This window comes from Pseudopodoces humilis, chromosome 5 (genome assembly GCF_049639895.1).
Source record: "Pseudopodoces humilis isolate 2021_Gansu_Grassland_sample_001 chromosome 5, ASM4963989v1, whole genome shotgun sequence".
NCBI lineage: Eukaryota > Metazoa > Chordata > Aves > Passeriformes > Paridae > Pseudopodoces > Pseudopodoces humilis.
The window spans coordinates 65,742,392-65,755,335 of record NC_142204.1 but is presented as its reverse complement, the minus strand read 5'-3'; the positions used below and the strand labels follow the sequence as shown (position 1 = coordinate 65,755,335).

The following is a 12,944-nucleotide window of genomic DNA, read 5'->3' as shown; positions in this document are numbered from 1 at the left end:
ATGACTTTTCCTGCATCTGATTTTATGACACTGTTGATGAGAAGTACCTTGTAGGATCAATCCATTCATTCATCAAGTTGATGTTTCTTCTGTCAATTGTGGCTATAAAAAATTATAGTGAGGAAAAGTATAGAACATCCACAGTAATTTGCAATGGCATAATTTCCCAACAGGAAATTTTTTTTTATCCCTTGAGGGTTTGAAGTTGACTTTAGGTCAGAAGCAACATGGCTTTCTCAAGTTCTGAAGACCAGAAGGGTATCTTTAGTCTAGTTAGTCCCTTTCAGCTTGGTAAAAAATTAAGTTCTTGATCATATTGCTTAGTTCTATTTTGGTTGTTGCCCCAACCAGCACTTCTTCATGCACGAAGTCCTCTTGACCTCCACATGGTCTTTTGAGAAAACATGGTTCTTTTTAAGGATAGAGGACTAATTGGAAAACAGGAGCTCAGTATATTGTTAATACTGTTTTGGAGATATATATATATATATATATACACACACACACACACACACACACATATATACATATATATACATATATATATATATATATATATTATTGATTGAAAAGCATCTAATTTCCACTACCTCAGAAAACTCAGAAGAAGATGTGGGATGTGGGAAGACTGCAGACAATCTAAATTACAAAAACCCGGAGTATAGGACATTTGAGAAAAAATTAATCCTGTGTGGCTTTATATCTTCAGGCTGGAGTATAAATATTCCAAATTAGTGATGACAACGAACTCAAAAGAGTGTGAACTGCCAGCTGCTGACAGCTGTGCTATAATGGAAGGAGAAGATAATGAAGAAGAAATAGTATATTCAAATAAGCAGTCACTGCTGGGAAAGCTGAAATCCTTGGCAACAAAGGTGAGTAGTAATTACCAATATTAATGTTAAAAATAATTATTACCTTTATTTATTGCTGGATGTGGTGAGTCTTTGATGTTAATTTCACAGCACTGCAGCCTCCCACGCACACCTTATCCAGTCCATAGTGATCTGCTGAAATCCACAGTCCGGATAAAATTAAGAATTGTTGTATGGTTTTGGGTAACAGCTCCGTCCTCCACAGAGAGATTTCAGTAGCATGTTTTATTGCAAGGGTGAAAAAACCAGAAAAAAACAGTTAATGGCTGAGAGAATCTTTTTGCCCAGAGTCCTGCCAGGCACATCCATTGCTGAGGCAAACACAACTATTAGAGATACAAAAAATTAATACTGGCAGCACAGCCACCAGCCAGCTCCTTGCAGCTCAGCAGGGCTGGCTTCATGGCTGACTGGAGAACCATAATTATGAGAAGGATTCAGCTGAAGAGGAAGCATCAGCTTCAGCCTGTTGTTCAACACAGCAGCCTCCTCCATTTCAGTGGGAAACAACACCAAAACAGCATTTTCTTTTGCAGTAGATGTGATGTGGATTGTTGCACGTCTGAATTGAAGTGCCAAAGTCTTTGGTGTCCTTTGAACATTTCTGGGAGGAGCCACAGAGGGCCATCATGGTAGATCCCAAAAGCTCTTTGGTCTTTGTTCCAAATGCCTGGAAATCTGTGCTATGGAAAGGGTATTGTTGTCTCTAAGGGATTCCAGTGAGGCATCTGTTATGATCAGGATAAAGGCAAATGGCTTTTCCCCTTTCATACAGTTTTGTTGAAGTGAGTTTCTTAGAAAGCCTCTTAAAAGATCATAATAAAAATTAATTTTGAAACATTGTACTCTATTGTCCAAATAATATCTCAGAATTTTGAGTTTTGAGATTTTTTTCCTTGTATACCTTTTTTTTTCTTTCTGTGATTGAGTATAATGTAATCAAAACTTGTGTACTCCCTTTCTTTTCCCTTATCCTCTCCTCTCCCTCTCTCTCTCTTCCTCTTCTCTCTTCCTTTTACTTTCTTTATTTGACTGGTATCCTCTTGCCACCCTACCTGCTCCTCAGAAATCCCTCCTAGGAGAAGTTACAATTGCACAGATAATGTGCAGAAGTTTTCCTTGACTCCAGCCTGACTATTTGTCCTGCAAAATCAATATTGTTCCTTGTGGAAAGGGGCAGAAATTCAATATTAGTTCTTAATTCAATATTGAGAATATTGAAAATATAAATAAAATTACACCACATAAAATTTTCTGGTGATGTTGCAAAAATAGAAGTAAGCTTTAGTACTTTAGTATTCAGACAACTTGAATGCCTACTTGGAGTTTTTTAATGTTCCTATATCCACTGTAGCAGGCCTCATGAGTGTTCTCCTTTTTCGACAAGCTTGTCAGATATTTCTAGGCTTGTTCCTTTTTTTACTGCTAGATGACAATAGCTGGCAAACTTGACTTCCAGTACCTCATTAGCTTACTCAGCTCTGTCCTGTATCCCCGCAGATAACTCAAATTTAATATATATTTATTGAAAACAAATGTTATAGGCATTGCTTTTCATTTATGCAAAAGATGAAAAAATTTATGTCCTGCTATATATGCATATAGAATACAGAAAAAACACATAGAGGGAAACAGGGGAGTAAGAGGAGAAATGTAAAATGAGAGAGAAGGAAAATCTGCAGTATCCTAACTATATGTTCAAGCTTGAGGCTATGGCATTTCTCCCAGCATGTCACAAAGTTATCAGTGGGTTTGAGTTCCCAAGGGATTGAGGGCTAGTCTTGTAATATAGAAAGGGATAACTTATTTTTTAATGAGAATATAGAAGCTAAATAATTACAAAGCTGTTTCAGATTGGGGGCTGTTCTAGTTGTGTCTGTTGTTTCCACTGTGACAACACTAGGCTCTTCAGAACACAAATTTTTCACTAGATTAGCATAGGACAATTTCTCCCCTTCTTATGTCTGCACCAGGCTATCCTGATCTGTGTGAGATGGCTTTAAAAATCAGATTATGAAGGTAGTTTAAGACAGTTTGCAAACTATTTGGGTGTGTATGTCCACATTTCTGGCTCACCCTGATGCCTGCTGGGCAGATGGCCAAGGCTGTCACCCAGCAAATGAAAACAGAGAAAAAAGTCAACCCTCCAGCCCTGATTTTTTAAGATGGCAAATGATTTGTAGACTTGTTTTGTCTTGTGGTTCTCCCAGAGCAGGTGTTGAGATTGGATTCCAGGGGCAAGGCAGTGGTGTTCATACTCACATGCTATGCTTCAAGCACTTTATATATTGTGAGAAACACACTAATAAGTGATAATAACCATAGAGATGATTACCTTGCAATTCCCCAGCCCAGACTACCTGTCCTATTCTATGAAAATGAAATTACTTTCCCTGTACCCTCTAAAATTAGTACCATGAACAATAGCTATAGCATAATTTTATTGTTTTTGCAAATTTTTACAGAATTAGTAATGTTATTAAATATAAAAGGGTCAAACTGTGCATTTAATTACTGTATTAAAAATAAAGTGAAGTTTTTGGCAAAGGATATTGAGAGAAGTGATTGTGCTGACTGCTGGAGGGATTTTGAGGAAATCCAGTTGATGGGAACCTGTGTTTTCTGTTTGCAGGAAAAGGAAGATAATTTTGAATCTGTTCAGCTGAAATCTTCAAGATCCCAGAATATATGAAGAATTAATGCTGCCTTCAAAGAAACAAACCTAATTTCTATTTTTACAGGACCATATTTTAAACATATTCTGGCACACATTGTAGTGGTGATCTTGGTGAGAAATACTTGGCCATTTAGGAGGAAAGACGACAGGAAGCAAACCAGAAAATTGGATTGCCTTACCATATGATTGAGTACCTTGCCAAAAAAAGAAAGCAGATGCTTGGATTCCATACTGGGAATGAAATTCAACTCAGGAAGAGATATACATACTGCAAATAACATGAATTTTTTGCATTCACCTGGGCAACGCTCAGGCATGCCATATGATTTATAGGTACCTTTCATTTCCTTCTCACTCCTTCTGCGCATATTCTAAGAAATAATTTTCAGAGAGGCCTGCAACCTTCTGCAAAGGTTGTCTGTTGTTGTTTACTGGCATAACTGTGAGTCTCTCTTGAAATCAAAATTTTAAATGGTACTTGGAATGAGCCTCAGGTGAGTTTTGAACTTTGGAAAATACTTTTGATTTTAATGCTTTGAAGGTCTGGATGGTCTGTGTAGACCTCTATTGCAAGAGGAATTGTGCTGCACTTTCAAATTGAACCCATTTTGGTGCCTAAGTCATGGCCATCAAGGTAAAACCTAGTGCTATTAAATTTAAACTTGGTAACAGCTGTTGTGTGAATTGTAGTTCTGGGCCCATGAGTTATAGGCAGTAGCAGGTTCAAACCCTATAAGGAGATGTAAAGTGGTACCTACAGTGCAAGTTACACTTGTCCCTCTCTGTGGAAGCTTGTTCTTTTAAGAGAGGTCTTTGGCCACTTTGGTTCAGTGTTCTCCTTTGGGCTGTGTAAATGTCACTTTTCCCAGGGCTGGGAACCAGCAAAGCCTGAACTCTGGAGGTACAGCAAAAATCTCAGCTTTTGAGATTCAGGGATCAGCTCTGTCAGTGGGAGGCTTGTTAGAAATACTCAGCCTCCTTTATTCCTGTGCCCACGTGAGGAAGGGGGATGGATGAATGGATGGATGGATGGATGGATGGATGGATGGATGATGGATGGATGGATGATGGATGGATGGATGGATGGATGATGGATGGATGGATGATGGATGGATTGATGGATGGATGGATGATGGATGATGGATGGATGATGGATGGATTGATGGATGATGAATGGATGATGGATGGATTGATGGATGATGGATGATGGATGGATGATGGATGGATGGATGATGGATGGATGATGGATGGATGGATGATGGATGGATTGATGGATGATGGATGGATGGATGGATGATGGATGGATGGATGATGGATGGATTGATGGATGATGAATGGATGATGGATGGATTGATGGATGATGGATGATGGATGGATGATGGATGGATGATGGATGGATTGATGGATGATGAATGGATGATGGATGGATTGATGGATGATGAATGGATGATGGATGGATTGATGGATGATGGATGGATGTCCAGCACAGCTGTGCATGGGTTATGTACTTGCACAGCATCAAAATGCATCCAGTGTCAGTGCAAGTACCAGCTCTGGAGGAAAGGCTCAACCTGGTGCCTTGGAAACTGGAGGCTAGGTGGGCTTTTCCATAAAATCAGCCATGTTATAAGCATGTGATCTTCATAATATCCACAGTAATAATTTCCTGAAGTTCCCTCTGAGGTCGAACTCAAAGGAATCTGAAACTTAGGCAACAAATATTTGAGTAAAATTATGTAAGACTTGAATAGAGCCCGAGAAAATGAGCAATGATTCTAGTATTGACCTCTGGTCAGACTCATATTTCTATTACAGCAAATTTATGTGACTTGTGGAATGCAGCAAAACCAGAAAAGAGACATGGGCAGAAAGTCTTTTTACTATGAGGAATATAGATTTTTGATTTTATATGACTGAGCTAGGTCTATCAATGAAAGAGGGCCCTCTTTTAAGAAAAATTTAAATTAAACTGAATTTTCTGCAGAAACTGAATTTTCTGGAGTATATTTTATTATACTCTAGACATAGACAAAAATTTTATGAAGTTTAGATTTTTTTTCATTAGGGAAAATTCAGCCTCGTTCTTTTATAGTTCCAGTCAAAGAACACACACTTTACTCTTTTGATGGGAGATCCTTCAGGCATCTTAACTGAAGTGGTGTACATTTTCTGTTGCTCTTGAAAAGGCACTTCACTTTCCCAGCAAAGATTTTTATGGGGTAATGTTGAATGTAAATTAAATACACATTCCTTTTTGTATATTTTGTACCATTGCACACTTATTATTGTACATTGTATTTGTTGTCATGATGTCATTTATATATGGTTGTCAAAGATGATATGCTCATAGAGTAAATGGTTATGGCTTTGGGATTTCACTTCTTGGATCTTTTATGATGAGGGTTTTTATGTTGTTGATTTTTATTCAACTAGTGTGTTGTAGCATCAAAGATATATATCTGATGGACATTCATAAAATAAAGTAAAAATATATTTGAAATTTTGGATTTGAGATGTTTGCTGGCACTGCAGGCTTTCCTGGACATTGCAGGTCTCCAGTCATGAGTAAAGCTTTTGACTCCCATCAAATTGCATTTGTCTACATCTCCTTTAATTTTTTCCCTTCTCTCTCCATATGTTTTCTCAGCCATAATTACAGTTCATTCTCCAGAACACCATTTATTTTTTCATCACTTAAAATATCCCTGTAATGCAGAAATGCCTTAATTTTTATGAACTATATTTAATTTGACTTAATACCACACAGGTTTCATTTGGTTCCCTTCTCATTCCATTATATTTTCCAAATAAAATGGAATGGAATTTTTTGACAGCTGTGACAGACTATGCTGTATGACTCTTCTCAGCTCTGCTTCCAAATGGTTTATCATGATGTTGTTGAACATTCTCCCAGGCAGTCTAATGGTGTATCTGGTGCAGTGCTAACATAGTGGGACACAAACCAATACCATAGACTTAATTTACCTTAAAATAAGAAAACTGCATTTTCCAACAATTAAGTAAGTGTAAACTGAAATATTTGAGCTGACTTCTGCTATTCTTTTCTTTCTGTTAAAGATGTAGTAGAGAGGGGAAATTTCCATTTTCCCATAAGAGACAAGTTTTGGAAGCCTTTAACTGTTCACTAAAAAATCAGCTGTCTGTGACCTCTTCTAGTGCTCTGCCAAAATATACTTACAGCAACCTCCCCCTTTTCTTCCACATGGAATCACATTAGAAAACTGTTATTTGATGCCATAAAACAATGTGAATCAGTCTGTTATGTGTTCACTTGATTAAATGGAATACATTTTATTGCTGCATTTGCATGCTTTTCTTTGAAATCTGGAGTCAAGTAACTGAATCTCTTTGAGGCTTAAGCACATTTGAGTGGTGTATGTATAAATTCTTGGCAAATTAGCAGAACGTTATTGCCTCAGCTTTGACAGTGCTTGCTAGAGGGGGAAATGCACAAAGAATGTGTTCTGGCTTGGCTCTGATTGTAATACAGAATACGATTGATTAAGGTTTGGGGAAAACTCTGTGTCTTAGAGCCACAGTGGGAAATTACTGAGTAGCTTCAATGATCTAAAATCTTTGTTCAAAGAAGGGATTTGACTATTTGCTTTTGAAAAATAGGTTCTGGGATTCTTTGATAGTAGAGGGGGGAGTTTGCAGGTTTTGTCCTTTCAGAGCCAGTAGTAGGTATAAAATAAAGGTTCTTAATTACAATCAGATAGCAGCAGGTGTCACAATTTAGGAGCCAGTGGTTGTTGACTTTTCTCCAGCAGTGACCAACACAGATACTTCAGTGTAAGTGTAGAAGCAGCTACAAATCATGCTGACACACCAGTGGGGATGACATTTCCTCCTCAGTAAGGAGTGCTGCTGGTTGGTCCATGTAATGAAGCATGGAGTACCTAAATAGCTGTTCAAGATAGTATTCCACAACTTCTCTGGGAAGCACATTCCAGTCCCTCTCCACCCCCACAGTATTTTCTCCTAGCATGTAATATAAATATCCCCTGTTTTGGTTCAAAACCATTCCCTCTTGACTATTACTATCTGCCCATATAAAAAGTAACTTTTTAATAGGCCCCCATTAGGTACTGGAAGGCTGCAATGAGGTGTCCCCAGAGCCTTCTCTTGTCAGTGATAACCTCAAGAGAACTGCTGTGAAGTTCTGCTTATCTTTGGTGGTGTTCTCTCTTAGTCTTTCCTGTTGTGTGCTACATTCACTGAACTCCCTTGTTATTTCTTGTTGAAGACTTCTTAACTATGCTGTTTTGGTAAGATGTAAGGGGAGAGGGGTAGAAATAAAAGGAAGTCAGGTCATCCAGAATATGCAGTGTGTGTCACAGTGTACAGTGACATCCCCAGTCACCTGGCTGGATGTGCCCACACTGAATTTGTGCAGCAGAAACGAGGGAGACACAAGAATAGAGTTGATCATAGGTTGCCATTGTGTTTTGGTTGTTCCTCTGTATCTGTAGAGTAGGAGCTCATCAGGAAGAATTCTGTAAGGTCTGTGAGGCTGCTGCTGTAACAGCACCCAAAAGCCACAGCAGGGTTTTGTGGTGTGTATTTGCTACCCCATCCTTTTCCTCTTGCAAAACAAGCCCAGCCTGGTCCTGGCCTTTTCTTCCTGCAGTAAGAAAGCTCAGTTTTGCCTGTGTTTGTGTTTCTGAGTAGCTTTGAGCTGGCTCTGGATAAACAGCTTCTGCCCTTTGTCTTGCAGACTGCAGGCATTAATGAGTAGGCAATGGCACCAAGGACATCAGACTGTGTTTGCTGATGAGCTAAGGCTTTGTTTGGGTCTCCCTTACTCTAATTGTGCTAATTGGGTGAAAGATTGCAGTGGAAATATCCTTAAACAGAGCTGAAATTTCTGAGTGTGGTCAGGATATTTTGGACATCTTTTTTTTCTGTTTTCTGGAATTTGTTCCATTCTGGGACGACATAATATATTTTAAATAGCTTTTGATTTTTCAATTTGAAAAGACAATTCATTTTTAAATTGGTTTGGCTGTGGGTGAAACCAGCTGTGTTCAATTAATTAAGGAAAAACAATCGCTTGAAGAAAAAATAAAATATTTTGGGTTTCCATAGTAGACTTTGGCCTTGTTTTCAGAATTCATTAAAGATTTTTAAAACCAAACAACTCTTCTAGAAAAATCAAACCACCGAAAACCACACCAAAACCCATGAACAAAAGAAACCAAACCCACAAACCTTGTTTATTTCAGATTGCCCTGCAATAAACTTTTCGAGTCTTATTTTTCTATTCTACCAATAAATTAAAAAAGTGATCAGATTTTCACAAACCTTTCTGCAATTGTGATTTTTATCAGAGAGCTGAGGTACTGAATAAAAAACTAAAGTTTTCTTCAGCCTCCAGTTAGGCTGGGTAGATGCTTGTAGATTCTGGGTTAAGCCTTGCCCTCATTCACAGCATTTCCTCTGATTTCAGCATTTTACTCCCGAGTGTGCAGGGCTCAGAGCAGTGTGATTACTCTCAAGGCTCACAGCCAGGGTACTTGGGAGGAACTGTGACAGGACCCCTTCTGCTTTGAGGTGAATTGCTCAAATCTTTAAATATGATGGGAGCAGTGGACTAGAAAAGGTTTGTAGTCTAAACTCAAGTTTTACATAAATGGGTACAAAAACTGTTATAAATAGAGAAATTAAAAGAGTGATGTGAGACAGCAACGGAGAAAAAAAAATTACAATTCCCTTTCTTAAAAGGTTTTTATGCCTGTATGGTGTGGAAAGCCTCTGTATTGTCATTTTCCTTTTCTGTTCTGCTGTGTTTTGAAACAGGATTACTTCATCAGGCAATACCAAACAGTCTGCATCTGTGGACATCCAATGGAAAGTAGTGAAAAGCTTTCAAGACAAAGCCAAATAAAGTACAGTAATGTCAGGAGCATTCAGTGGGGATAGAAGTCCAGAGCTCTGCATGTTTTGGTTGTTGGGTTTTTTTTGTATGAAAACCCCACATGCAAGTGGTTTGAAGCCAACTAAGTATTCATAGCAGGTGTTCAGACACAGACACTGGGTCATTTTCTCAATAGTGCTATCAAAATGAATGAAAACTCCAGCACAGTGAGATCATCACCTGCTATAAATTAACTTCAGTAATGTCAATTTTCATTCTGGGGCTGGAATTCATCTGACACAATGCCTTAATTTTTAGTGCAAACTCTGTTATCTGAGCAAGCTGTGCTCGCCTTTGTTTGGAGAGTTTCATCCCTGCCTGAAGTGTCTGCCTGAGACAAGCTGGGGGAATTATGCTTACTTCCTTCCACTGAGTACAAAGGGAGAGGGCCTGACAATCTCAGATGTAGCTATCTACTTAGTCCTTGTAAACAATGAGTGTTAGATGAGGTGCATTTAACCCTGATTGTGGCTTTCCATAAAAATTGAGAAGAAACTCTCGTTGGCCTAGGCATTTTTAAGAGCTCCATAAAGACGAGACATCAGATTTATGGTCAGATATTCTGATTTTTTGTCACACTGTGACCAGCCTCTTAGTCCACAAAAGAACACTCCAAAGTCAAATGAATGTAGCTGCCCAACCTGAGGTGTTTCAAGTGGTCTTGATTTGGAAAGGAAGACTCCCTGACTGTCAAAACTTGACCCTAGGCCCTGCATCAAGGTGGGAAACAAGCCAGAAACATCAGGTATACCAGAGGTTGTGGAGAGGAAGAAGCTGAATGCAGAGCTCTGCAGGTAGGGTGGGCTGGTCTATGCCCACCCTGGGGAACGTCACAGGGATTCCTGTTCTGGACAACTCCATGGTGCAGAGGCTTAAATGACTACCTCTGTCATGGAAGCATTGACATCAAGAGGTCTTTGCTGGTGGACATGTGGATGTTTAGAAAATACAAGCATCCATCATTGAGTAGGAATTTTAAGAAGCTGCATCTTTAATTTTCGCATTCCAAATAACAGCTGCTTCTTTTGCCAGTTCAGCCCTGTAGGACTTGCAGCTTTCCAGAAATGTGTGAAAACCTCTGCAAATGCAGGAGAATTGGGCTCCAGAGAACATGTTCATCCTGTATCCACATGTACCCACAGTGGCTGACTTTCAAGCCTTGCTGGTGTTGCCTTTGAAGTCAATGAGAATTTTGCTATTGACCTCAGCTGGAATGAGATCAGTGGGAACAAGCCCTTAGGTAAATATGCTCAGGGGCATTAATCAAAGGTGTGTTTGTTTCCTTAATGACTTTTTGGACCTGGCAGAAGAGAGGATTTCAGATTTTTTCAATAGAGTGAGGGCAGCTTTAAGAGTGCCGTTTCAAAAGCCAGACTTTTAAGGTATTTTGCAATTGTCTAAGTAGGTGGTATGTGTGTTTTGCAGCATTTGGTTTGAATGCAGAGGTTATCCCAGAGATGGGTGTAAATGTTCCCTGCATTTCTCTTTTTTGACTTTCTGGTCTCTGTGGTGCTCCAATTACCCTTCACAGCACTGTTGATGCAAAGAAAAAGCTGAACCAGCTTTGTTTTGGATAGAGATATTAAACAGTCTTAGCTAATTTTGTGACAGATTTTCTTCCAAGCTAATCTAAATTCTCTTTGTTTTTATATGCTACCAGTCTATTGTGTGCATGACAGCATTTAGTCATGCCAAATGAGTGAACCAGGAGTCAAAATTTTTTTGCTAATATCTCATTAAGATGAAATTAGACATTTTCACTTTTGAAAATTACCCTATCTTTTAATAACAGAAAAAGAAATTGAGATGCTTGAATAATGTGGGAGGTTTAAGAGGGAATTTCTACGTGACCTTGAAAAAGCATTAATCATAAGCACATATATTGTGATATGGATTTTATAGCACAGGCGCCGACCAACACACAAATACCTGTGTACACACGCTCCAGACTTTTTATCCTTTTTGCCTAACCTCCTCTCTAGAAAAATGTAATGACCTTGAGAGAGTAAGGAACAAAAATGAAACCATGCTGAAAAACTTTTATCTTTTTATTATTGGTGCCTTTACATTAATACTGCTGTTTTGTGCTGAGAAAACCAATCTGTTACACGTACGGTAACTGTAATATACAACATAGAAATGCAGTCTAAGTTAATTACAACAAGGAGCTACAAAAAAAATTCGTAGGAAAGAAGTCACCTAACATTGCAACTGTGCTTGCAACAATCACTCCCTTACTGCAGGACTATGCACATTGTGAACCATGGTTATTTACATGTCCCTTACAACCGTTAACAACAGAAGGGCTAAAATCAGTCTAAAAAGTTCCAGAACGTCACTATATACTGTACAATCCTCAAAAATAATTTATTACACTGTTTCTAAAAAAAGGTACTAATTTTGCTTGGATGTCTTTTGTTTTCTGGTGTTCTCTGGAGTGCACAACATGTGCAAAATTTTGCCTAACAGTCTAAAAACTCAAGAACTGAACCACGAGCCACAATCACAGAGACGAAGTGGTGGAGTCCAGAACTTCCCTCCCGTTGCACACGGTTGGCACATACATACTGGCAGATGCTGGAAGAGAAAGAGAGGGGAAAATCAACTGACTTCAGCACAACAAAAAGGGCAACACACAGGATTAGAATTTGTGTTGGTCTGGACCATCTCACCCCACTTAACCAAAGTGCCCAGTGAAGAGTTGCTGCCTGTGTCAGCAGCAGAGCTGATGGAGATGCTGCTTGCACCTCTGCAATGGCAACTCAGACCTCAGGCTGAAGCATCCTCTGAAGAAAACTGATTTCACCTGACTGCCCACTGGGAGCACAGAGGGTGATTACACTTCTCCAAGAAGCATTGGAATAAAATACATTATTTTTATTTTTTTTAATGATTCTGTGCCACTGGGTGTCACTTTGTAGCACTTTGCATGGTAGTGTGAATTAATACATATATAATAGTGCTAAAAATACCTCTGCAGAAAAATGTGAACCTTTGAATCTTTTGTTTTATTGGCAAGAATTGCTAAGATCTGATCCTTTGAGCTTTCACATAACTGGAGCGGACATTAATGAAGGAAATACATGTAGTTTTAAATCTGGGAGATAATCTACCCTATTAGAATTCTATGTCAATGATATTTTAATTAATAAAAATAAGAATTATAAGAACATATTGGGTGAAGAAATTTTTTAATAACCTACTTTAAAAGCAAGATTATTTTTCACCTAATCCCAGAATAATTTCTGCCTATAATACACTTCACTTCTAGGAGTTCTGGATCAGGATTCAGAGCATACAGAGGTGAGAACCAGATTCTGATAAACTTGTTTACATGGTATAACATTTTATACATCTGTTTTTCATTGCTTTAGTGTTATTAAGTGACAACTGAACCTAACAATCTGTTTCTGAATGTATTTGTATTTTGAGCAGAGAATGTATTACCCTATTT

At 38.5% G+C, this 12,944-nt stretch overlaps 2 protein-coding genes across 5 annotated transcripts in view; one reads left to right on the top strand and one right to left on the bottom strand.

The window, feature by feature from the left end:
* ELAPOR2 (endosome-lysosome associated apoptosis and autophagy regulator family member 2) overlaps window positions 1-6,052 on the top strand; it is a 94,252-nt gene extending 88,200 nt beyond the window's left edge. The window contains exons 21-22 of the mRNA XM_005526035.3: window positions 710-875; window positions 3,508-6,052. Coding sequence (XP_005526092.2) covers window positions 710-875; window positions 3,508-3,567 — 226 coding nt within the window. The 3' untranslated portion in view covers window positions 3,568-6,052. The remainder of the gene's footprint in view (window positions 1-709; window positions 876-3,507) is intronic.
* A 5,468-nt stretch (window positions 6,053-11,520) lies between these two features.
* The window catches only part of GRM3 (glutamate metabotropic receptor 3), a 102,386-nt gene continuing 100,962 nt past the window's right edge, over window positions 11,521-12,944 (bottom strand). For all 4 annotated transcript variants that reach the window (XM_088055010.1, XM_088055012.1, XM_088055011.1 and 1 more), the window contains one exon: window positions 11,521-12,067. In XM_088055010.1, coding sequence (XP_087911136.1) covers window positions 11,994-12,067 — 74 coding nt within the window. In that variant the 3' untranslated portion in view covers window positions 11,521-11,993. The remainder of the gene's footprint in view (window positions 12,068-12,944) is intronic.